The 25,025-nt window shown below is 61.3% G+C and overlaps 1 protein-coding gene across 5 annotated transcripts; it reads right to left on the bottom strand.

Moving 5' to 3' along the window:
• Nucleotides 1–176: 176 nt before the first annotated feature.
• On the bottom strand, nt 177–23,849 carry LOC105486273 (serine/threonine kinase 11). Of its 5 annotated transcripts, none has more exons than XM_011749087.3 (10): nt 22,427–23,849; nt 10,068–10,151; nt 9,142–9,231; nt 7,750–7,882; nt 7,538–7,674; nt 6,915–7,042; nt 6,260–6,317; nt 5,106–5,293; nt 1,564–1,773; nt 177–668 (listed from the first exon to the last, which is right to left on the bottom strand). In XM_011749087.3, the coding sequence occupies exons 1-9, from the start codon at nt 22,714–22,716 to the stop codon at nt 1,580–1,582; spliced, it is 1,302 nt and encodes a 433-aa protein (XP_011747389.1). In that variant the 5' UTR covers nt 22,717–23,849; the 3' UTR covers nt 177–668; nt 1,564–1,579. The 5 variants fall into 5 exon arrangements, with proteins under 5 accessions (XP_011747389.1, XP_011747367.1, XP_011747386.1 ...); XM_011749065.3 differs by having other exon boundaries at nt 1,564–1,768; nt 22,427–23,391; XM_011749084.3 differs by lacking the exon at nt 177–668 and adding an exon at nt 682–733 and having other exon boundaries at nt 1,564–1,768; nt 22,427–23,371.
• Nucleotides 23,850–25,025: the final 1,176 nt, after the last annotated feature.

The raw sequence follows: 25,025 nt of genomic DNA, 5'->3' as shown, positions 1-25,025 counted from the left end.
GGGGTCCCAAGAGCGCAGTGGCCTTGGGGGAGGTGAGGGGTCCTGCCCTCAGACCGGGCGGCCGAAGCAGGGTGACCCGAGCGCGCAAAGGCAGCTGCGACGTGAGCCCAACCCCACGGTCCCCCCCCCCCCCCCCGGCCACCCAGCAGCTCCCAAACACCCCTCACAGCCACAGCTCAAATCCACCTTTTATTTTTTCTTAAAAAAAAAAAAGAAAAAGAAAATGGAACCAACCAAACAAAACCAAAGTGGCCGCGCGGCTTCCGGGCGGTGCTGCATGCATGGCAGGGCCAGGAGCCTGGTCTCCACACCCGCCCGCTGGTCTGCGGCGGGGACTGCGCTGGGCGCCCTGCGGAGCACGAGGCCACGGGCGGGGCCAGTAGTCTCCACGTAAAGTGCATCGAGGCCGCCTCCCTCCTCCCTCGCCTGCCCGGGAAGGCTCTGCCCCGGGCTGCAAAGTCAACAAGCGTGCACTGCCGGGCGGCCGAGGGGAGGGCTGTGCCCGGTCCCTGCTGTCCCCCTGCCCGGCCCTGCAGGGTGCTCCGGAGGTCCTGGGGCGTGGTCGGCACAGAGGCATGGCAGCCACCTCTCCGGGAGGGAGGGCGGGCGGGACCGGCAGGAAGACTGAGGGCCTGGCGCGGGCACCTGGCGGGGCTCCTGGACACGGGCTGCAGGGGGGAGGGAGGACGGAAGAGGTCAGCCTGGGTACCGGTTCTCCGCTTCCCTCGGGCTCCTGGGAGGATGGAGAAGCTGAGGTGCAGTCATCGGGCTACCACACTCCAGTGGGGCAGCAGGGGAGGCCAGGGAAGGCCACCCTTGAGTCACTCCCGGGGTACATTAAGTGTAGCCTCTTGCAGTAGGGTCTGGCAGGCTCTGACGCTGGTGGATGGGCTGTGAGCACCCATTTGGGGGACAGACACGTAACTCAGGCAGTGGCCCCCAAAACCTGGGAGAGGGACTGTGGCAAGGCAGGGGGTTCAGCCTCGGGCTCCCATCCACCCCGCATCCTCAGCAGGTGACAAGGGTCTCTGACATCTGGGGCTGGGAGAGGGAGCAGGCACACAGGGAGAGAGAGGGCAGCGTCTGGCACGACTCAGCCTCAGCCAGACCTGGCAGCTGGCTCAGAGCCTGGGGCAGCCCAGCAGGGCCATGGAGGTCGCCGCCCCTCCCCACCACCCACCACCCACTCATGCCTCAAAAGCTTCTGGACTGAGCCCAACGTGAGCCTTTCCTGGGAGTAGCCCACGCATGGGGAGGGGGTGCCAGGCCCAGGGCAGGGTCCTCTAAATGCACCCACTCTGAGAGATGGCTGTGAGGATGGCACGACACCCCCTAGAGTCCTGCCACACGTAGGCCTCCGTGACCAGCACGCTAGCCAGACACCAGGCCCGGAGATACCACCCTCAGTGGGGATTGCTACGTGGCCAAGCTACCCAAAGGCTACATGGCAACTATGCGCAGCCGTTCGACAGCCGCCATGACTGGCGTGGGCTATGCTCATGGCTGGCTGTGGCATCCCTGCAGTGTCCCCACATGCCCCGCCCGGGTCCCGCCGCACCCCACCTGCAGGTGGCCACCCTCACTGCTGCTTGCAGGCCGACAGCCGGCGGATCTTGCTGCTGGCGGAGCAGGCCTTGCGGGCGGGGTTGGGGGCCCTGCCCTCCGCCTTGGATTTGGTGCTCAGCTGCGCCGCCTCCGTGCCGTTCATACACACGGCCTTGGGGAGGCCCCGGCTCTGTCCATTCTGACTGGCCTCCTCTTCTGGGACCTGTCCTGGGAGGGAGACGGCAAGTGTGGCCTGAGCCTAGGGCCGCACCCCCAGAGCCGCAGGAACCTGGCTGGCCCCCAGCACAGGGAGACACAGCTGTGGCCCAGGCCATGCCCACCCCCGGGTCAGGCCCAAATCTCTCCAGCCTGAAATGCTGTCCCCCAGCAGCTCCGGGAGGCACCCTCAGGGGATGAGCCTCCCACAGATGGCCTGGGAGGAATGCCCCCTCCACCCCGTCTGCTGCACCTGCCACGGCCCCAGGTGGGACCCCACCCAGGTACTGTCTACAGGGGCCTCCTGAGTAGGCGGCAAGCGGACAGGGCAGGACCCTCCCGTGCTCCCCTGGGGTGCCCTGGCCCATGGTTGGTTCTAAAGGTGCAGGAGCCACCACATGCTCACCTGTGAGGACACAGGAGGGCCAGGCTCAGGCCAGGCATGCGAAATGCCAGCACAGAACCACGTGGGGAGTAGAGCTCAGCTTGCCAGGGCCCCCAGCCGCCCCCAGTCTCTGCCGGCCACCAACCAGCACCAGCGTCTTGTGAAACTCACAGGCCTGGGGCTGCCCACCCTGCCCAGGTGGACAATGTCCTCATAATGGCGGGGGAAGTGCAGGAAGCTGCCCACGTGCTGTCCCTGCCAGGAGCTGTGGTGGTCTGTGAGGACTCCGCCAACACACTGGCTGCCGAGCCACCCCCGAGGCCCCTCCCAGGCACCGTCAGTGGGAGGCTGCCCTGGGCTGCCCCAGAGCTCATGTGCCCCGTGCAGAGCCCCAGCTCCGAGAAGGGGCCGGTGGCTGACTCAGCAGCTTCCAGGACTTGCCATACACCTCCCACCGTGTGCACAGGAAGTCACTGGCTTTAAAAAGGCACCTTGGGCCGGGCGCGGTGGCTCACGCCTGTCATCCCAGCACTTCGCGAGGCCGAGGCGGGTGGATCACGAGGTTAGGAGTTTGAGACCAGCCTGACCAACATGGTAAAACCCCATCTCTACTAAAAACACAAAAATTAGCCGGGCGTGGTGGCGCGCACCTGTAATCCCAGCTACTCAGGAGGCTGAGGCAGGAGAATTGCTTGAATCTGGGAGGTGGAGGTTGCAGTGAGCCGAGATTGTGCCACTGCGCTCCAGCCTGGGCGACAGAACAAGACTGTCTCCAAAAAAAAAAAAAGCACCTTGGTCAGGAGGCACCAATGGCACCCATAGGTCTTACACCCAGCCCATCTCCGCTGGGGCAGACCCTGTGCCCACTCCCATGGGGCCAACCTGGTAGACAAGGTGCCCTAGCTCTGCATCAGTGGCACAGCTGCCACCAGGGCCCTGCCCCCACGAGGCACTGGGACCCTCGGTCCCCTCTCCCACCCCACACGCCTGTCTGCGCTGGTGCCCAGGACCTGCCCCAAGCCCCTTCCCTGGTTCTGGGTGTCGGCAGCAGGACCCCCATTCTGGGTAGGGACAGGCAAGGCCAAAGTGGAGCCATGCAGGGGCCAATGCAGCAGCCCAGGCCGAGTGTGGAGAACACCCTGACCCAAGGGCGCTGGGCTGTCCTGCCCCGATGCAAGGGGGCTCTGCAGGTCAGGGATGGGGCTCACACTGAAGCCTCAAGTTGAGCCTGTCCCCAGCGCCTGAGCAGTGGAAAGGGCGTCAGCACCTGAGCACCCAGTACCGAGTACCGAGGCCTCAGCCACGCCAAGTGGTCCCAGCGGACCCCACTCTGCCGGGTACTCCTTCCCACCACCCACAGTGGGCTCAGCAGGGTCATGAAAAAGGTGGCCCAACCCCTGCCCTCCTCCCCGGTACCTCACCCCAGGGCAGCCCACACAGGGCAGTCTCACACAGGCCTGGAGGGAAGCCAGTGCCGGGTCCTGGCTCAGGAATCCTGGCCTGCAGGGGCGGCCGTGAGGGTCAGCGTGTGGTCCACGTCCCAGCAAGGGCTCTGGCGGCCTGCCTGGGCTGGCCCTGCCCTAATTGGCCCTCCTGCCTGGGATTTGCCTGACTGCCCGTCTCAGGGCCCCAGAGCTCTGAAAGGCAGAAGGCCCTGGACCTGGGGTCAAATTGCAGCCAGGCCCCAAGGATGGGCGCCATGAGGGGACCCCACCTCCCAGCACACCCCAGTGACCAGGGTGCCCAGCAGCACCTCCCGTCCCAACAGACGCGACGGCCACAGTGCCACAAATGCAAGAGCCCAGGAGGCGAGACCCTTTGACCCTGGGGGCCCCCACACACTGTACCCTCCTGGGGGGCCCCCACATGCTGCATCCTCTTGGGGAGCCCCCACACTGTACCCTCCCGGGGGCCCCACACTGTGCCCTCCAGGGGAGCCCCCCCACACTGCACCCCCTGGAGCCCCCCACTGTGCTTTCCCGGGGTCCTCACACGGTACCCTCCTGGGGACCAGCTACTGAGCTGAGCCTAGAGGTTTGCTGAGGGGCACGGGGGTGCTGAGGGATGAGGCTCTCTGCAGGGCCCCCACTATTCTGGGACCCTCGGGCCCGGGGGTGGTCCTTGTCCCCTGGATCTTCACATCCCAACCTGCCTGGCGTACCCCCCTTCTCAGGCTGGCCCCTGCCCACCACTTCATGCTGATACAGTGAAACAGAAAGCCCCTGCCATGCTCCAGCCGAGCACAGCAAGCATCCATCTGCAGATACACTGCACATCGCTTTATGACACAGCCCAGCCCCAGGCGGAACAGAGGCAAGCCGGAGCGTGGCGGGGAGGGGCTGGCTGCCAGTGCGGGCCGCCCCTATGCTAAGGCCCTGAGCTCCTCCTCCGGCACTACTGCGGCGCCGGCCGCGAGGCTTCCTCTCCTGAAAGGTCTGAGCCCTCGCTCTTCTGTGAGCCGTGATCCGCTCTAAGCCCTGCCTCAGACGCCTCCTCGCCACCTGGGGAAGAAGGGCGGCCGGCATCAGGGCCAGCGGGCAGGCCTCAGGGATGGTGGGAGGGAGGGCCACTGGACCCTCGAATGCCGGCTGAGGGGCCACCCTGCACTTTGACTCTCACCCGCCCTCCCCCGACCCTGGGGCTCCCCGCCTGCTCCTGCTGGGGCTCAGGCCAAGGCTGGTGGGCGGTGCCTGGCTAGGCAGCACCCGGAGAGACACCTGGGGAAGCCTCCTGGCCAGACAGGCCTTGGCCAGTGCCCCCGCTGCCCCCACGCCTTTCAGCCGTGTCCCAGCTGCCCCCAGGGCGGAGGCGGCCTGCAGGTGGGCTGGAGGCTTCGGGGACGTGGGATTGGCCACCAGAGGGCAGAAGCTGTCCTCACTGCAGACAGGCAGGCGCCCTGCTTCTGTGGGACGTCACGGCCGAGTGAGCAGAGCTGGGCAGGGGCCCCCACCAGACTCACCGGGCACCGTGAAGTCCTGAGTGTAGATGATGTCGTCCTCGATGTCAAAGAGGTCCTCATCCTCGTCCGCACCGTGCAGGTCCTCCAAGTACGGCACCACAGTCATGCTGCGCCACCGGTCCTTGGTGTCCGGGCTCGGCGGGATGGGCACCGGCGCCTCGGCCGGAGGGTGTTTCTTCCGGAACCAGCTGCAAACGCCCAGAAGCGGTGGTGCCTGTCAGGCTCGCACCAGGACGGTGCAGCTGCCCAACCTGGCTCCTCTGTGCTCAGAGTACCTGCTGCACGCTCAGGAGCCGGAACCAGGCCGCGCACCGGGTGGCTGTGACCACAGACGCTCAGCCATGCCCTCCCGGAGCAGGCAGGCTGCCAGGACCTCAGTCTGTAGCCCTGACCTCACTCCAAGCCTGACAGATGTCCCCTCCACCCTGAGGCCTGACCCCCCGCCACGCCCAGCCTCAGGCCTGTCTCCCAGGTGGCACTCAGAAGCCAGCACCCACCAGACGGATATCAGCAAAGGCCAGAAGGGGGTCTGGGGGGCCATGAATACATCCTAACCCAGGAGGCTATGGGGGCAGCCCCAGCACCCGCCCGGTTCCCAGCTGCCCCTGAGCTACGCAGAGATCCCCAAGGGACGATCGGCACCAGCGCCTCAGGGGTCCGGACACTCCCACTCCCAGAGCCGGTCTCTGGGGGGCCTCGGGGCTCGAGCGACCCCAGGGGCTGGTGCAGAGGAGCAGAGCCCACGAGGCGAGGGAGGTCGCACTGCGGGGCCTGCTGTCTTCCCTGTCACAGAGCTGGGTGCCCTTGGCTGGATCCCAACCAGACCGTGCTGCTGGGAGCCCCAGGAGGAGGGTAAAAAGAGGGGCTCTCGCCAGCGTTCAGGGCCAGCTGTGCCTTTCCCGGTGTGTCTCTATGCCTAGGGCAGAGACGGATGCACGTCCTCACTCAGACCCCAGCTCGGACAAGGCCTGTCTGGCCACTAACAGGGCACTGCCCAGAGACCCCACTTGGGCCCTGAGAACTGCGGGCGCTGCACGGGGTCTGGCCCCAGCCCAGCACCCCCACCATGCCCTGCTCTGGCGCCCACTCAACCAGCTGCACACGTGGCCAGCCTCCCTGTGGTCTTGGCCCCACTGCCCCCAGGGGCCGCTCACCTGTGCTGCCGGATCTGCCGGATGGAGAACCTCTTGGCCGGCTCGTACTCAAGCATCCCTGAGGAGAAGCCGGCGAGGAGCCAGTCAGCCGGGCACAGGCCCGAGACCCCACCAATCATCCCCACCTGACCAGCCTCTGTTGTCAGGCCCCAGGTGATACCTGGATGCTCCCAAGGGGGGCCCCCTTGCATAGATGGCCTCCCTGACAGAGGCCACTCCAGGGGACAGGCCAGGGACAGCCTCTGCGTGCCTGCCTGGGAGACAGGGCTGGGCTGGACAGGCAGGGCGGTTCCATTCTCCCAAGGCCACTGGGCAGACGGACAGACGGCCAGTGCCACCTGCTGCCCACACACAGGAAGTGCAGCAGGACGAGCCTGACACAGGCCAGGGAGCCCCCGAGGGCGGGGCTGGGGGAGGCGCAGGGCAGCACTGCCCTCAGGGGTGGGAGTTGAAAGGTGAACAGGGCCCAGAAGCAGGGTGGAGCTGCGGGACCCGCAAACCAGGCCCTAGTGGGAGGCCGGCCTCTCCGCTCAGTCCTCTCAGTGCCTGCAGGGGTCTCAGGGCCAATAGCCCCCCACCTAACACCCCCCACCCTGCATTTCTGCACAAAAGCCCCGCCTCCCTGGGGCTGTGGGCAGAGGGACGAGGCCCCCACCTTTCAGCAGGTCGGAGAGCGGGGGGCCACAGTCACCCGGGATGGCGTAGCTCCCCTTCCCAATGTTCTCAAAGAGCTTGTAGATGTTGTCCCCTTCGAAGGGGTACAGACCCGTGGTGATGTTATAGCTTCATTTGAGGGGAGGGAAGAAAGGTGTGGTCAGTCAAGGTGGTGGACGCCCCGGGAGCCCCACCTCTGCCCCAGGGACGGAGCCCTCACGTGGCTGCTGGACCACAGGCCCTGCGGACTCAAGGACACCTCTGTCTTCACCGCCTCCCACTAGTGGAAGCCATGGGGCAAGAGAGGAGTGTCCTCTGGACCCACCCGGGGAGGGGCCTGGAGCCACTCTCACCCGCCCAGCTTTCCTGTGGGGCTCTGAGAGGAGGATTGGTTGTGACACTCTGTGAAGATCCCTGACAGGCTAGGCTGCATGTCACATGGGTGAACCACCATCTGCCGTGTGAGCTACGTCTCCATAAAGTAAGCACCCCCAGTGGCTGTGGCCAGCGAGGGTCTAGGCTGATGGCTACGCCCTGCACCCACAGGCCAGAAGCTGCCCAAGATGCAGAGGCCCCTCCGGGCTGTGCGTGTGGCGAGTGCCGGGGCGGGGCCGGGGCACTTACAGGGTGACCCCAGCTGACCAGATGTCCACCTTGAAGCCGGAGAAAGTGTCCAGGCCGTTGGCAATCTCGGGTGGCTGGAAAGCCGGGGAGCCCTGGCTGGTCCGGCAGGTGTCGTCCGCCGCGAACGGGTGCAGTGCCTGTGGCAGTGCCGTGCAGCCCTCAGGGAGTGCCCGGGAGGGGGCGCCCCAGGGCCCCCCCTAGCACGTGCCTACCTCGGCCACGCCCAGGTCGGAAATTTTGAGGGTGCCCCCGGTGGTGAGCAGCAGGTTCCCGGGCTTGATGTCCTTGTGCACGATGCCCTGGCTGTGCAGGTACTCCAGGCCGTCAATCAGCTGACAGAAGTACCTGCGGGCAGCACACACCTGTCTTGGGACCGAGGCCTCCCTGTTCCTCACAGGGGTCCCCTCTGCAGCCACCTGGGAGCCTCCCAACCACCACAGGCCCAGCTGGGGAGTCACGGAGGTCCAGGCACACAGGACAGAGGAAAAGCTGGGTCCAGTAGGGAGCCAGGCCTGCGCCTGCAGTGACCACCCTCATCCGGCCGAGTCACGTCTGGCAGGGCCCCGGATGTCCACAGGTCTCATTTCCCTGTGGGCCACAGGCCGGCTGCACCCCAAAGGCTTGCTGAAACAGCAGGCCCCTCCCTGCCCCTGCAGTCCTGCAGCAGCAAGGGGCCCTGACTCTGCAGCCAACAGATCTGTACCAGGAGGTCCGGTCGGGGCAGGTGGCTGCTGGGACGGGATGGGGTGGGCTGCCGGCCTCAGGCAGCAGGCCCAGCAAAGATGGAGGCAGGAGGTTGACAGCAGCCCTGCCCGTGGATACCACACACGGGAGTCCCCAAAACTGTTTTTAAAAACTTGGGCCTTCACAGGGCGGGGCGTGGTGGCTCACACCTGTAATCCCAGCACTTTCGGAGGCCAAGGCGGGTGGACCATGAGGTCAGGAGTTCGAGACCATCCTGGCGAACACAGTGAAACCCCATCTCTACTAAAAATACAAAAAATTAGCCAGTCGTGGTGGCGGGCACCATGGTCCCAGCTACTCGGGAGGCTGAGGCAGGTGAATGGTGTGAACCAGGGAGGCGGAGCTGGCAGTGAGCAGAGATCATCGCACCACTGCACTCCAGTCTGGGCGACAGAGTGAGACTCCGTCTCAAAAAAAAAAAAAAAAAAAAAGGCCGGGCGCGGTGGCTCAAGCCTGTAATCCCAGCACTTTGGGAGGCCGAGACGGGCGGATCACAAGGTCAGGAGATCGAGACCATCCTGGCTAACACAGTGAAACCCCGTCTCTACTAAAAAATACAAAAAAACTAGCCGGGCGAGGTGGCGGGTGCCTGTAGTCCCAGCTACTCAGGAGGCTGAGGCAGGAGAATGGCGTAAACCCGGGAGGCGGAGCTTGCAGTGAGCTGAGATCCGGCCACTGCACTCCAGCCTGGGCGACAGAGCGCGAGACTCCGTCTCAAAAAAAATAAAACAAAAAAAATTAAAAACTTGGGCCTTCATGTCAATGAAGATCAGGACAAGCCGTGTGGCCACAGGGAAAGGAGCCTGCCCTGCCCGGCCCCCAGCCCCTGCTTCACCCCAGCCCCTGCCCCGCGCACACACCCGTGGGCCTGGCACACCGGGAAACGCTTCTCTGGCACGCTGTCCAGCATCTCCTGCATGCCACACACGCAGTACTCCATCACCATATACGTGGGATGCTAAGGACACACAGCTCAGGGGGGCGGCCCCACTCACAGGCCCGGAGAGCACAGGGGCCAGAGAAGGGGTTCTGGAGGGACCCTCCGCAACCACCCTGCCCTCACACCCCTCTGAAAAGGCCCCAGCGTCTGGGAGGAAGGAGCCTCCATGGGAGTGGAGGACAGGGCTGACTCTTGGGGCAGTGTTCCTGCGGGACTCACGTCCCCCACCCCGCCCATGGGCGGGGGATGATACCTCCTGGACGCCCCCACAAGCAGGCTCGGGTCCACACAGGATGGGGCCCACGGCCCCTGACTGCGTGACTCTGAACACAGCCCCAGCCTCAGGACCACTTCTGCTCTTGCTCTGGGCACAGGGCCTCAAGCAAAGTCCCCGTAGGGAAGCTGTGCCCGTAAGACCCATGGGGGGAGTCTACCGATGACACAAGGACACGCTCAGCCACGACCAAAATGGCCCACAACATTCAGCCTGCGTGGCCTGCCTCAGGCAGACCCTGGCCACATCCCGGTTAGCCTTGGAGAAGACTATGAGAAAACAGGGTCTTGACACCCCATGGCTCCAGCACACAGGACACAGGACACAGGACACAGCACACAGGACACAGGACACAGGACACAGGACACAGGGGCCGGGGCTCGGGGCCCGTTTCAGCAAGCTGCTCAGCTGCTGCCACAATGGTTGACTTCCAGGAAGCCAGGGAAGGCCACTGCCTTTGTGTGCCAGTCTCCTTCAAGTAGACAGGAAGGGGAGCAGGCCTCGGGGCAGGCGGACCCAGGGCCCCAGCCCCTCCCATGGAGGCCCCGCGGCCCCAACACCAGAAAGGATATATTTTCTGCTTCTCTTCGTTGTATAACACGTCCACCAGCTGGATGACATTTTTGTGCCGTAACCTCCTCAGTAGTTGAATTTCCCTGGGACAGAGAGGACAGGGGGGTGTCAGCCAACCTCAATGTCAGGACGATGACCCAGATCCCTGGAGTTGGGCCTCCCCATCTCCCCATGGAGGTGGCGCACCTCCGCCCTTCCCTGGAGAGAAGCCGTGGGTTCACAGTGCTGGGGCAGGGCCCTGCAGGGGCCACATGTCCAGGTTCGGGGCGGTAGAGGGTGGGAGCACAGCACCCTCCAGTCTGTCACCAGCTAGTGAGAGCTTTGGAGGACACAGTTAGGACACTTTTTTTTTTTTTGACACGGAGTCTTGGTCTGTCACTAGCTGGAGCACAGTAGCCCAATCTCAGCTCGCTGCAACCTCTGCCTCCCGGGTTCAAGCGATTCCCCTGCCTCAGCCTCCCGAGTAGCTGGGACTACAGGCATCCGCCACCACACCTGGCTAATTTTTTGTATTTTCCTTGAGACAGAGTTTCACCATGTTGGCCAGGCTGGTCTCGCTCTCCTGACCTTGTGATCTGCCCGCCTTGGCTCCCAAAGGACACTCTGAATTGAGCTTCGTAACTCAGTAACAGTTTTGCTTCCTAGAAACCAGACTACTGCGATGGCAGCACAGATGGAAGCTGGGCCATGGCAGGAGCCAGGGTGGGTTGGGGTCCTGGTGGCGGCTCTGTCACACAGTACAGCCCCTGCCGCCAAGGGCTCCCAGCTCTTCAGAGGACCCCACTCCTTGGAGGGTGGGCCGCAGGTGAGCTGGAAGCATGGCCCATAGGAAGGGGCACCAGGAGAAGCCACAGAAGGAGACATCGAGGGGTCCTGCCACGCCCACCCGCCTGTCACTGCCCACTCTGCAGCTGCCCCCCTGCCATCCACACCCACCCGCCTGTCACTGCCCCCTGCAGCTGCCCCCCTGCCGTCCACGCCCACCTGCCTGTCACTGCCCCCTGCAGCTGCCGCCCTGTCTGCCTGTCACAAGGGTTGGCCCAGCAGGCCAGAGAGCATGGTCCCCTCTGCAGGTCACAGAGCACAGCCCTCTCTGCAGCTGCTTCCTTTCTCCAAACTATTGACCTTGCCAGGCACAGTGGCTCCCGCCTGTCATCCCAGCACTACAGGAGGCCAAGGCGGGTGGATCACCTGAGCTCAGGAGTCGAGACCAGCCTGAGCAACATGGCGAAACCCTGTCTCTACTAAAAATACAACAATTAGCCGGGCATGGAGGTACATGCCTCAAGTCCTAGCTACTCGGGAGGCTCAGGTGGGAAGATCATCTAAGCCTGTAATTACCTGTGATCGCGTTACTGCACCCCAGCCTGGACAACAGAATGAGACCCTGTCTCATAAAAACAACAACAACAACAACAACAACAAAATGACAAGGAGCCCATGGGTGGGCGTGGAAAAGTCTGCAGCTCCTCCAAAGGTCCGTTACCTGGGAGCCAGCAGCTCCACTGCCAGGTACACACCCTGAGGAACAGCACATGCCACGCAGAAACCATGCACAAGGTGCTCACAGCAGCCAAGACGGGAACCGCCCGGGAGCCCTTCCACAGATGAGGGTCAGCCGAGCCCATCCACGCACTCAACACGGCTCAGCCACAAAAACCAGCGAGGCTGACTCGAGCCACAGCCTAGATGCACCTTAAGGACGTCACACTAAGAGATACCAGACACTAAAGGACACACAGTGTGTGATGCCCTTTCTATTTTTAATTTCTTTTTTTTGAGACAGGGTTTCCCTGTCGCCCAGGCTGGAGTGCGCCTCCCAGGCTCAAGCGATCCTCCCACCTCAGCCCCCCGGGTAGCTGGGACTACAGACGTGTGCTCCCACGCCCAGCGAATTTTTGTATTTTAGTAGAGAGAGTTTCACCATGCTGCCCAGGCTGGTCTCGTTTGTACTAGGCTCAGGCAATCTGCCCACCTCGGCCTCCGAAAGCGCTGGGATGACACGATCCCATTTATTTTTTTCTTTTTTTTTTTTGAGATGGAGTCTCACTCTGTCGCCAGGCGAGAGGGCACTGGCGTGATATCAGCTCACTGCAACCTCTATCTCCGGGGTTCACACCATTCTCCTGCCTCAGCCTCCTAAGTAGCTGGGACTACAGGCGCCCGCAACCACGCCCAGCTAATTTTTGTATTTTTAGTACAGACGGGGTTTCCCCATGTTGGCCAGGCTGATCTCCATCTCTTGCCCTCATGATCCGCCTGCCTCGGCCTCCCAAAGTTCTGGGATTACAGGTGTGAGCCACTGCGCCCGGCCGACAGGATCCTATGTCTGTGCAATATCCAGGACAGGCCAATCCAGAGTCAGGAAGTGGATTCAGAGTGGCCAGGAGCTGGTGGAGGGGATGGAGAATGACACATGGGAATGGGGCTGGCTTTTGGGGTGACAGAATGTTCTGGAATTAGAAATAGTGGTTGCACAGCCATGTGAATGTACTCGATGCCACTGAATTGCACACTGTGAACAAGTGAGTTGTACAGTATTCAAATTAAATCTCAAAAAAAATTTTTTTTTAATCCTTAACAGGAAGCCCAAGCATGGAGCATAAAAAACAGCTGTGGGGCCGGGCGCGGTGACTCACGCCTGTAATCCCAACAGTTTGGGAGGCCAAGGTGGGAGGATCACCTGAGGTCAGGAGTTCAAGACCAGCCTGGTCAACACGGTGAAACCCTGTCTCTACTAAAAATACAAAAATTAGCCAGGCGTGGTGCTGGGTGCCTGTAATTCCAGCCACTTGGGAGGCTGAGTTACAAGAATCGCTTGAACCTGGGAGGCGGAGGTTGCAGTGAGCCGAGATCGCACCAGTGCACTCCAGCCTGGGCAACAGAGCAAGACTCCATCTCAAAAAAAAAAAAAAGCTGAGGGGGGCAGGGGTGTCCCATCACCCAGGCTGCCCACCCCCAGCCCAGGGCTGCCTCTTGCAGGAAGCCTCGGCTCACCTTTCCCTCCCAGTGCACCAATCCCAGGGCTCACTGCTCAATGCTCTCAGGACAACCTCAGAAGGCCAAGGCCTGGGCTCTGCCAGGGCTGCAGGCTGCGCTGGGGCTGGGCCTGGACAAGGGGCTGCCAGCTTGGGGAGGGGCTGGGAGAGCAGGATGAAGGGAAAGGGAGGTGGGTGACGGGGACAGGGGCACAGAGGGACACAGTCCTCCCAGAAGGGATGCCAGTGAGCAACTGGCTCCGGCCCCTGGCTATGCCTGGTGCCCTGCAGGACTGCCCAGCCCCGAGCACGTCCCCCCACCTCCACTGGCCACCTCGGCCTGGCTGCTCGCGGGAAGCCTGCGTCTCGGCTCTCTCCAGGCTATGTGGTGGTGGCACCAATTCCCAGCAGGGCCTGGGAAGGTTATTTTTAGAGCTGGCCAGGGCCTGTATCCACAGCCTGGCAGGCGCCCAGAACATTGAGAGGGACGCTGAGGGCCAGGCTGGGCTCAGCAAAGGCCCTAGGGCCGAGTGCCCTCCTGCCTGCCAGGCTGCTCAGGAGAGCTCGGGGTGGGCCCGAGAGGCCCGGCTCAGCCCCAGGTCCCCTTGTTCCCCAGGGCTGTGTGTGCCCTAACCTCCCCCGCTGACGAGGGTCACAGGCCATTCCCAGGAGGCAAGACTTGCCTTCTATTCAGAGGAGATGATTGGTGGGGGGCGGGGAGGGTGCTGTTTTCAGACAGCAGGGTCCGGATGCTCCGACACACAGGGCCTGAGAGCCTGACGCTCCACCATGAGGCAAGAGCGCCCCTTCCCTCAGCAAGAGCCAGCTACAGGCAGGGAAGGTGGCCCAGGACACCCTGTGCAGCCTCCTCAGTGGGGCCAAGGGAGCCACGGGCCCTCAAGTCCAGCACCGCTCTCATCCACCTCCTGCTGCCTGTGCAGGCACCACCGCCCACCCACCCAGGCGCCAGCACAGTCCTAACCCTGAGGAGGGGCAGCAAAGCCAGGGGCTCAACCTGCGTGCAGCCTCAGAGCCCTAAATGCAAATGAGGGTGGAGGACTCCCCCCCACAGAAACCTCCCTGCTGACACCGAGTCTCCCCCATTCTACAGACGGGGAAAAGGGCACAGCAGGAACCCGCCCTCAGCGGAGGTGCCCTGCCCTGCCTCCACCTCAACAGGGACACTTCACAGCAGCAGGACACACCACAGTTGAAACGTGGAAGAGCCCAGGCACTTCTGAGCAGGTTGGCATAGACCAAGGGACCCTGGGTTGCCTGTTTAATTAAAAGGGACCACGGCATTCTGCGCAGGCGCGAGTCCCCGGATTTATGCCAGGGAGGAGCGGGGGTGAGCCGCCCCCACCCGGTGGCAGTCACCTCTGGGATGCTGGGGGCGCGTCAGCCTCTCTAGATTGCCAGGCTTCCTCGGACGTCTCCAGTCAGAAAAAGAGCGGAAGAGGAGACCCCATGAAACCCAAGAGCTTGGCGAGGACAGGAAGTGCCTCCACCGGGGGAAGCCACTCCGAGATGCCACGTTAGGGACCCACTGGGCTTGCCCAGGCAGAGTGCATTTTTTTCTTTCTTTCTTTCTTTTTTTTGAGACGGAGTCTCACTATGTCGCCCAGGCTGGAGTGCGGTGGCACGATCTCTGCTCACTGCAAACTCCGCGCCCCCGGTTCACACCATTCTCCTGCCTCAGCCTCCAGAGTAGCTGGGACTACAGGCGCCCACCACCACACCCAGCTAACTTGTTTGTATTTTTAGTAGAGACGGGGTTTGACTGTGTTAGCCAGGATGGTCTCGATCTCCTGATCCACCCGCCCCGGCCTCCCAAAGTGCTGGGATTACAGGCGTGAGCCACCGCGCCCGGCCCAGAGTGGATTGTTTAGCCGACTTGTTGATTAGCAGGACAGGAAGTAGGAAGGAGAGTCACTCAAGCTCACAGAGAGGTGGGGACAGGAGCCTCTGTCTGCCTAGAAACAGACCATACAGGGAAAAGACGGACGCCCACGGCTCCAAGCAGGACTGGGAGGCACATGGAGACCCGGGAACTCCCAGCTCCAGACTGAGTGCCCAGGTCCCTGAATCCCTCCTGATGCAGCTGAAACAAGGCCCTCGAGGATTCCAGCGGGACGCCGCTGAGCACACGTGCACAGAAGCAGCCGCGAGTCACAGGCAGAGGCGGGAGCAGCCCGAGTGTCCAGCCACAGATGAGAGGTCAAACGCGGCGGGGCCTGCCACACCCTGGAACGTGGCGCAGCCATGAACAGCAGCGAGGCTCGGACCCAGGCCACTGGCGCAGATGCACCTTGAGGACAGCACACTCCGTGAGACAGGCCGGACACAAAAGGCCATGCAGTGTGTGACGCCACTCATGTGAAATGTCCAGGACAGGCCCATCCAGAGACAGGAAGGGAATGAGTGGGTGCCAGGACAGGGGAGGGAATGGGGACTGACGGCTGATGGAGACAGGGTTTCCTTCTGGGGTATAATGAGAATGTTCTGGAAGCTGACAGACGTAATAGTTGCACAACTCTGTCACTGTACTATATGCCACCGAATTACACACGTTAAAAAGGTGAACTTTAGGCCCAGTACTATGGCTTACATCTGTAATCCCAGCACTTTGGGAGGCCGGGTAGGATTACTTAAGGTCCGGGGTTCAACACCAGCCTGGGCAACATAGTGAGACCTTGTCTCTATAAAATTTAAAAAAAAAAAAAGGTAGGCCAGGTGCAGTGGCTCATGCCTGTAATCCCAGCACTTTGGGAGGCTGAGGCGGGCAGATCACAAGGTCAGGAGATTGAGACCATACCGACTAACATGGTAAAACCCCGTCTCTACTAAAAATACAAAAACAAAATTAGCCGGGCGTGGTGGTGGGCACCTGTAGTCCCAGCTACTCGGGAGGCTGAGGTGGAAGAATGGCGTGAACCCAGGAGGCGGAACTTGCACTGAGCTGAGATCGTGCCACAGCACTCCAGCCTGGGGGACAGAGAGAGACTCCATCTCATAAATAAATAAAAGCTGAACGTGGCGAAGCAATGGCTCATGCCTGTAATCCCAGCACTTTGAGAGGCCGAGGCAGGCGGACTACTTGAAGTCGGGAGTTCAAAATCAGCCTGGCAAACATGGTGAAACCTCTCCTCTACTAAAAATACAACAACTAGCCAGGTGTGGTGGCAGGCGCCTGTAAGCCCAGCTACTCAGGAGGCTGAGTCAGGAGAATCACTTGAACCCAGGAGGTGGAGGTTTCAGTGAGCCGAGATCGCGGCACTGCACTACAACCTGGGCGACAGAGTGTGACCCTGTCTCAAAAAAATAATAAAAATAAAAAGGTGAACTTTATGATATGTGAATTACATGCCAATAAAACCCTTGGCTGGGTGCAGTGGTGGCTTACGCCTGTAATCTCAACACTTTGGGAGGCCCAGGCAGGCGGGTAACTTGAGTCTAGGAGTTTGAGACCAGACTGAACAACATGGCGAAACCCCATCTCTACAAACAACTAGAGGGGTGTGGTGGCACACGTCTGTAGTCCCAGCTACCTTGGAGGTAGGAGGATGACCTGAGCCCGGAACTGTGATCACGGCACTGCACTCCAGCCTGGGTGATACAGTGAGACCCTGTCTCCAAAAAAAAAAAAAAAAAAAAAAAGCTGTTAAGAAAACTGAGTCCCATCTGAGCACCACGGTGGCGTTTGTGGGACATACGGCCCATCCGGCCGCCTCACTGATTCCCTGACAGCTACCGCAGCACCCCAGATCCTGGGCGAGGAACCAGCATTCCAGGCCTGCCCCAGCTGGCTGGGCACCAGAAGCCCACTGTGCGCCCAGCCCAGAACCCCCAGTGGACCCATCACCCACGCTGTTCTGCGGCTGCCCAGCCCCTGAGCTCCCACTGGGTCTCAGAGCTGTCCCTCCTGCTGCCCAGAGAGGGGGACAAACAGAGGCCTCGAGGACACCCAGGCCTCACATGGCGGGCGCAGGAGCCTGAACAGATGCTGGAACCCCATAAAGAATGCCTGGGATGTAAACATCTACAAAGTCCAGGACTGATGCTCAACTTGCGAAAATCTTCTTTACCATAGGTCCAAGCATCTGCCAATCATCGCCCCCCAACCACGCACAGTCAGTGCCGCCCACATCCCACCTCCTGGCTGGACACAGCCGGGGCGGTGCGGATGGGAAAGCCACAGCCCCGATCTGGGCCCATTTGAAACGGCAGTGGTGATTTTCACATTTGCAAACAGGTGGAAAGAAAAGACACGAAAGCACAGTGTTTTGCAACAGGTGGAAATGACAGGAAAGGGGAGGGCCGGGGGACGCAGCCAGGTTATGCGCTCACGGAAACCCTGGGTGCCTCTATGGAGGCTCCACAAGGCGGGCACACTCCCTGCCTTCGAGCCCACTCTCACTGCGGTGGAAAGGGGAAGGGAGGCATGGCGGCTTTCTGCCTGCGCCCCCGCAGAACTCTGCCATGGGCTCTGCAGCAGCAGCCGGCCTTGCTGTCCCCGAGAAGCACGGTGAGCCAGGCTGGGAGCAGGCGACCCCTTCCAGGCCTTCTCTGCTCCACCCCAGGAAACCAGTGCCTACCAGAAACAGCCTACGGCAGTGATTTATTTTATTTTAATTAACTGTTTTTTTGAGACGGAGTTTCACTTCTCTCCCAGGCTCGCCCAGGCTGGAATGCAATGGCCCGATCTTGGCTCACCACAACCTCCGCCTCCCAGGTTGAAGCGATTCTCCTGCCTCAGCTTCCCGAGTAGCTGGGACTACAGGCGCCCACCACCACGCCTGGCTAATTTTTGTATTTTTAGTAGAGACAGAGTTTCGCCATGCTGGCCAGGCTGGTCTTGAACTCCTGACCTCAGATGAAGCAGCTAGGAGTACAGGCACGCGCCACCACACCTGGCTGATTTTTGCATTTTTAGTAGAGACGGGGTTTCACCGTGTTGGCCAGGCTGGTCTCAAACTCCTGACTTTGTGATCTACCTGCCTCAGCCTCCCAAACTGCTGGGATTACAGACATAAGCCACCATGCCCGGCCCCAGCGCTTTTTTTTTTTGAGATGGAATTTCACTCTTGTTGCCCAGGCTGCAGTGCAATGACATGATCTTGGCTCACCACAACCTCTGCTTCCTGGGTTCAAGTGATTCTCCTGCCTCAGCCTCCTGAGTAGCTGGGATTACAGGCGTGCACCACCACACTCAGCTAATTTTGTATTTTTAGTAGAGACAGGGTTTCTTCATGTTGGTCAGGCTAACTCCTGACCTCAGGAGATCCACCCGCCTTGGCCTCCCAAAGTTCTTTTTTTTTTTTTTTTTTTTTTTTTGAGACGGAGTCTCGCTCTGTCCCCCAGGCTGAAGTGCAGTGGCCGGATCTCAGCTCACTGCAAGCTCCGCCTCCCAGGTTTACGCCATTCTCCTGCCTCAGCCTCCCGAGTAGCTGGGACTACAGGCGCCCGCCACCTCGCCCAGCTAGTTTTTTGTATTTTTTAGTAGAGACGGGGTTTCACTGGGTTAGCCAGGATGGTCTCGATCTGCTGACCTCGTGATCTGCCCGTCTCGGCCTCCCAAAGTGCTGGGATTACAGGCTTGAGCCACCGCGCCCGGCCAACCTCCCAAAGTTCTGGGATGACAGGCGTGAGCCACCGCACCTGGCCAATTTTTTTTTTTTTTTTTTTCGAGACAGAGTCTCACTCTGTTGCCCAGGCTGGAGTGCAGTGGCGTGATCTCAGCTTACAGCAATCTCCGGCTCCCGGGTTCAACCGAGTCTTCTGCCTCAGCTTCCCAAGTAGCTGGGACTACAGGCGCCCGCCACCACTCCTGGCTAATTTTTGTATTTTAGTAGAGATGGGTTTCGCCATGTTGGCCAGGCTGGTCTTGACCTCCTGACCTCAGATGATCCGCTCACCTCGGCCTCCCAAAGTGCTGGGATTACAGGCGTGAGCCACCGCATCCAGCTAATTTTTGTATTTTTAGTAGAGACCGGGTTTCACCATGTTGGCCAGGCTGGTCTCAAACTGCTGACCTTGTGATCTGCCCTCCTCAGCCTCCCAAAGTGCTGGGAGTACAGGCATGAGCCACCACGCCCAGCCCTCTTTTTAACTTATTGATGCTTTTTGGAACTTTCCTGTTTCTAACAAGATTACACTTTTTTTTTTTTTTTTTTTTTTTTTTTTGAGACGGAGTCTCGCTCTGTCGCCCAGGCTGGAGTGCAGTGGCCGGATCTCAGCTCATTGCAAGCTCCGCCCCCCGGGTTTACGCCATTCTCCTGCCTCAGCCTCCCGAGTAGCTGGGACTACAGGCGCCGCCACCTCGCCCGGCTAGTTTTTTGTATTTTTTAGTAGAGACGGGGTTTCACCGTGTTAGCCAGGATGGTCTCGATCTCCTGACCTCGGGATCCGCCCGTCTCGGCCTCCCAAAGTGCTGGGATGACAGGCTTGAGCCACCGCGCCCGGCCCAAGGTTACACTTTTTACCGGTGAGAGGGGACGAGGCACGGAGTCCAGGGCTGCCTTTCTGGGAAGGAAGGGAAGGGACAGGACTCATGCTGGCTCCATCTGCCCCAACCCACCCCCCTTGGCGATTGCCCACGCTTTCCACACCACCTGGAGGACCGGACGCCTGAGGCTTGTCTGGAAGGTTCCAGACACTCGCTGCGAGACACAATCTGAGCGGAGTTTATTAAGCTTCCCACACACAAAGGAGGCTTTTTCCCTGCAGCGCTGGCAGCAAGGCTGGCCAAGGCCTTGGGCCTCAGGGCTGGGCAGTGGACACCCCTTCTGCTTGACGGCACTCTGCACGTGGCAGCCTCCAGTCAGGACACACCAGCTCCCAGAGTAGGGGGACCCCCTGGCAGCACCCAGGGGGTTGGAGGAGTGGCAGTGGCTCCTAAATCACAGCTGCAAACCGGGCAGCTCCTGATGGCAGACGGTCCCTGCAGACGGTGGCCAGGAAGGGACAGGGCTCACCTCTCAGCCCAGGGGGCCTCACAAGGGCAAAGCCGTTGCACTCAGGGCCAGGATGAAATTGGACGCTGAACAGGAGTGAGGGTGCATCACTCACTTCAAGGCCGGTGGGGTCATAAGTTGTGGGGAGCTGCACCGCACGGTCCAGTCCAGGTCCTGCCAACTCCTCTGCCTCCCTGCCTCAGTGTTCCCTCCTGTTCTCCCATGCACTGGGCGAGACTGGGTTCCTGCAACCCTCTGGCCTGTCTCCACCAAGACCCTCAGGCTCCGCCCTACCATTCAGGTGCTCACCTGAGCTCCTGGGACCTCCTGCACTGACTGTTCAGGAAAGCAGGGGGCTCGCACTCACAGTTAGGCTTCCTCCCCCCAGCATCTGTCTTCCCTTTGACCTTGCATATACGTTTGTCAAAACTCAAACCAGACTTTTTTTTTTTTTTTTTTTTTTTGAGACAGACTCTCGCTCTGTCTCCTGGGCTGGAATGCAATGGTGGGATCTCTGGTCACTGCAAGCTCCACCTCCCAGGTTCCAGCAATTCTTCTGGCTCAGCCTCCTGAGTAGCTGGGATTACAGGCATGCACCACCACACCCGGCTAACTTTTGTATTTTTAGTAGAGACGGGGTTTCACCACGTTGGCCAGGCTGGTCTCAAACTCCTACCTCAGGTGATCTGCCCACCTCAGCCTCCCGAAGTGCTGGGATTACAGGTGTGAGCCACTGTGCCCAACCCCTAAGGATGGGTTTCTGACTGCTAGGAGAGTGGCTGTCACTGGCCCCTTTAGAGGGCACCTGCTACCCCCAGCACAGGCTCTGCCCAGCCCCTGACCAACCCATCTCACAGAGACCAGGCATGGGCAACTGCTCCACCTACTCCAGGCACTGGCCTTCTACCCGCGTCCAGACTGGGTGCTGAGATATCAGAAAGGCCTGGTGGAAACACGCCCCTCCCAGCCGCTCCCATTTAACCCTGACTGCTCCAGCTCCGGAGTACAAACTTCAGAGCCTGTGTCCCTGGTTTCTGCATGTCACAGCCCGCATGCTGATTAAGAAGCGTGTTGGCTAGTTGCGGTGGCTCACGCCTTTAATCCCAGCACTTTGGAAGGCTGAGGCGGGTGGATCACAAAGTCAGAAGTGCAAGACCAGCCTGGCCAACATGGTGAAACCCTGTCTCTACTAAAAAAAAAAAAAAAAAAAAAAAATACAAAAATTAGCCAGGTGCAGTGGCAAGCGCCTGTAATCCCAGCTACTCGGGAGGCTGAGGCAAGAGAATCACTTGAACCCAGGGGGCGGAGATTGCAGCGAGCCAAGATCGCACCACTGCACTCCAACCTGGGCAACAAGAGCGAAACTCTGGTCTCAAAAAAAAAAAAAAAAAAAAAAAAGAAGTATGTGAGCCCCAGGGCCCCTGAGCAGGAGGGAGGTGAGAGCAGACAGGGCAGGGGCCCCTCCCCAGACCTCCTTCCAAGGTCATGGTGCCCTGTGCAGGGTGTCCCTGCCAGTCCCTCGAGGCCTAGCCCAGTAGATAAGGTCCTTTCTTGGAAACAGGAGGCAAAGTTATGAAAGTTAAGAGGGCTGGGAGAGGGGCAGGGCCTGGGCAGGGCCCGCCAGGCGACGGCAGGTGCAGCGTGTCTGGTTGCGATAAGGAAGGGACACCCCCCCCCACCAGCTGGGAGAGGCTCAGGCCGGCCCGTGCTGCCCTCGGTAGGAGCTTCTCCGCGCACAGATGCAGAGGCGTCCGGGATGCCCAGCGGCAGCCCCATGCCTGAAGAAGTCAGTTTGAAAAGTAAGGTCTTCCGGATGCAATTCGGGAGGGAGGCACAGTCCTCCTCGGGCAGGGCTGCCAGCGCTGGGGGCCAGGGATGCTTCCAGCGTCACATCCCTGGCAAATGAGGAAAGGCTACGTTTCCCTCCTGCTGGCTGATAAGCCGGTGCAGTTATTTTTGGCAGCCCAGGGTTCCCCTCCGACAGGATAAACAAATCACATTTTCTCCTGGCCCCGGCAACCGCCACACATTGCGCACAAAACCTGCTGGCGGCCGCACACAAACTCTCGGCGCCCAAATAAACACAGGCTCATTCCACTGGGCGCCTCTGCTCCTTGGACAGCTGGGGGAGCCACGGGGCTAGACTTAGGGGATTGGGGGCCGCTCCCTTCTCAGGAGGGTTTCGCTACCAGGGCGTCCATGCAGAAGAGCCCAAGCAAACACACGCCCCGCTACGACAACTGGCTCTGCCTGAGTGAAAGTCCGTAACGCAGGCCTCCGACCAAGCTCTCCCCGGCACGGAGGACACAGGCGCCGGCCGGGTCCAGCTTTGGGTGTTAAGAGGAAGTAAGGGAGGGAGGGAGGAGAGAAGGAAGGAAGACAGAACCATCCGCACAGTGACTGGCCTGCCCGGCAAGCCGTACTTACTTTTTCACGTTGGCCTCCCCGTTGGGGATCCTTCGTAACTTCTTCTTCTTGAGGATCTTGACGGCCCTCCTGCACAGCGTCTCCGAGTCCAGCACCTCCTTCACCTTGCCGTAAGAGCCTTCCCCCAGCAGGTCCCCCATCAGGTACTTGCCGATGAGCTTGGCCCGCTTGCGGCGCGGCTGGTAGATGACCTCGGTGGAGTCGATGCGGTGGATGAACGTGTCCATGCCCACCGACATCAGCTCGCCCTCCGTGAACATGCCCAGCTGCTGCGGGTCCACCACCTCCATGCTGGACCCAGGGTCCTGGAGTCCCGCCGCCAGCCCTGAGTCCGCGGGTGAGCGGTCCTTGTGTTCCGACTTCCCTTCTCCAAAATTTTACAAAGAAAAAAGAAAGAAAAAAAGGCAACAAAAACCCCAAAAGGAAGGGAAAAACCCTTCTTCCAACAGAAACGATTGTCCTACACGTCAGTCCCGGCTGCGAGTCCGAGCCCGGTGCAGGGTCTGCAGACCCGCGGGCACCGGGCGTCCGGGACGGCGGCTCAGACGCGAGTTGCAGTGGGACCCGGGCCTTGGAACTGGGGAACGGCCCAGTCGGGGTCAACTTTGTCCTCGGAGGCCCTGGGGAGGCCGGCCGGGGCTTCTCAGTGCTAGGTCATCCTCCGGGGACCTCAGGCCCACGGACAAGCGTGAACACGGCCAAGCGCGGTCTTCTCCGGGCCGCCCATCCCACAGGCGGGGTCCGCGACGTCGCTGCCCCCCGGGACCCCCACACCTGGAGAGCCCAACTTCCCTGGGGGTGTCTCCGGCGACGCCCGGGTCCCGCCGCCTGTCCCAGCCGCAAACGCTCCGCCGCGGACTACCGAGCGGACCTCCCGGGGGGCGCCGACTCCCGACGGCCCAGGCGAGCGTTCGGGGGGGTGGGGGCGTCCGGGCAGCCTCCCGCCGCGGCCAACAGCTCCGCTCAGGGCTGGTCGCTGCCCGGCGCCCACGAGGGCCCGCACTGGGCACCCCCCGAGCCGACCCGCGACCCCCGCGGTGGTCGCCGGGGCCAAGCAGGCGCCCCCTCCCCGCAAACGTCTGCCCGAGCGCGCGCCCCACCCCGAGTGCCCTCAGCGTCCGGTCCGCGGGACGGCGCGGCGGCGGGGGCTCCACGGGGCCCCGGGCGGCCGAAGCGGCACAGGCCGCAGGCTCCGGGGCGGGGGGTTCCCGAAGGTGCCGGGCCCCGGGCGGCGCGTCCCCCTCGCCGCGGCCGCCGCGCGTGTGGAGGAGGCGGAGCGGCGAGGGGGGCCCAGCCCATCCAAGGCCGCGGCAGCAAGTTCCGCCGCCCGCGCTCCCTTCGCCGCCCCGCGCCTCACTCGCGGGCGCTCCGGGCCGCCTCCCCCTTCCGCGCCCGACACGCCGCCGCCATCTTGTTTACCTCCCTCCCCCTCCCTGCGCCGCCGCGGACGCCGCACGCCCGGCCGCAGGACACGCCTCCTCGCGAGGACGACGTGTCCACCCGTTGGCTGAACCTGCAATCCCCGCCCCCCCTTCCCGCCCCACCGCCGCTGAGGATTGGAGCGTTTGGACCCGGCCGGGCGCCCGAACGGGGATTGGTCCGCGCTTGGCCCCGCCCAAGGGGTGGATACGGCCCGCTCATTGGCCCGCGGAGACGCCCGTCAGGGGCAGGGGGCGGGAAGCAGGCATAGGGAGGAGAGGCCACGGCTGCGACCTCGGAGGGGCTGGGGACGGGGGTCGTAGGTCACCGGTGCCAACGGCCTCGCTGAACGGCCGCGGGGAGGGCTCAGCCTGGTGGGTGAGAACTTGGGCTCGCGGACCTGGAAGGAGCGGGGCCACCCCAGCCAGAGCCCCTCCCCCGGATCCCCCTTTGGGGGGAGGTCAAGGGTCAAAAAGTAACCCAAAGTGGCCAATTCCAGTCAAAAATCCTTGTTTTAAGGCTCTCTTGGGCCAGGGGAGAGAGAAACGCTCAGGGCGGCCTCTACCCTGTCGGAACTCATGGGGGAAGCCTCAGGACAGCGCTGGGACGAGCCCAGCGGGGGCTTCTGGTGAAAAACAAGAGTTGCCAAAATACGGCTTGATAAGGTTGAAAATATTGAACCCTCCTGTGCTAGCCCCGTGCTTTCCACCTTTTCCTGCACTAGCGCCACGTTGTTTTGCTGGAACAAATTATCTTGCTGCAACCTCCGCCTCCTAGGTTCAAGCGATTCTCCTGCCTCGGCTTCCCGAGTAGCTGGGATTACAGGCGTGCGCCATCATGCCCGGCTAATTTTTGTATTTTTAGTAGAGATTACAGATGCACGTCTGTAATCCCAACTACTCAGGAGGCTGAGGCAGGAGAATCGCTTGAACCTGGGAGGCGGAGGTTGCGGTGAGCCAAGATCATGCCATTGCACTACAGCCTGGGCAACAAGAGGGAAACTCCGTCTCAAAAAAAAAAAAAAAAAAAAAAAAAAGATCTCTCCCAGAAAACAGAAGATGAGTAAACACTCCCCAGCCCAGACTTATTTTCATATCTGTTTTCTGGACTGATAGCTGGCTCATACTCAAACTTCTTGGAATCTGGGGATATGCTGGATAACTGTGGCATCCGTAGGTCC

Source organism: Macaca nemestrina, chromosome 20 (genome assembly GCF_043159975.1).
Source record: "Macaca nemestrina isolate mMacNem1 chromosome 20, mMacNem.hap1, whole genome shotgun sequence".
NCBI classification, from domain to species: domain Eukaryota; kingdom Metazoa; phylum Chordata; class Mammalia; order Primates; family Cercopithecidae; genus Macaca; species Macaca nemestrina.
The sequence above is the reverse complement of the archived record's forward strand: the minus strand, read 5'-3'. Positions and strand labels throughout refer to the sequence as shown.

Bases quoted from the DNA above. Each gene is read 5' to 3' on its own strand.
- LOC105486273 (XM_011749065.3), bottom strand. From the start codon at position 22,716: ATGGAGGTGGTGGACCCGCAGCAGCTGGGCATGTTCACGGAGGGCGAG. The intron at 7,675-7,749 runs GTAGGCACGTGC...GCACTGCCACAG, and splicing joins CCGACCTGGGCGTGGCCGAG to GCACTGCACCCGTTCGCGGC. The intron at 5,294-6,259 runs GTGAGCGGCCCC...GGGCGTTTGCAG, and splicing joins CGGCAGATCCGGCAGCACAG to CTGGTTCCGGAAGAAACACC.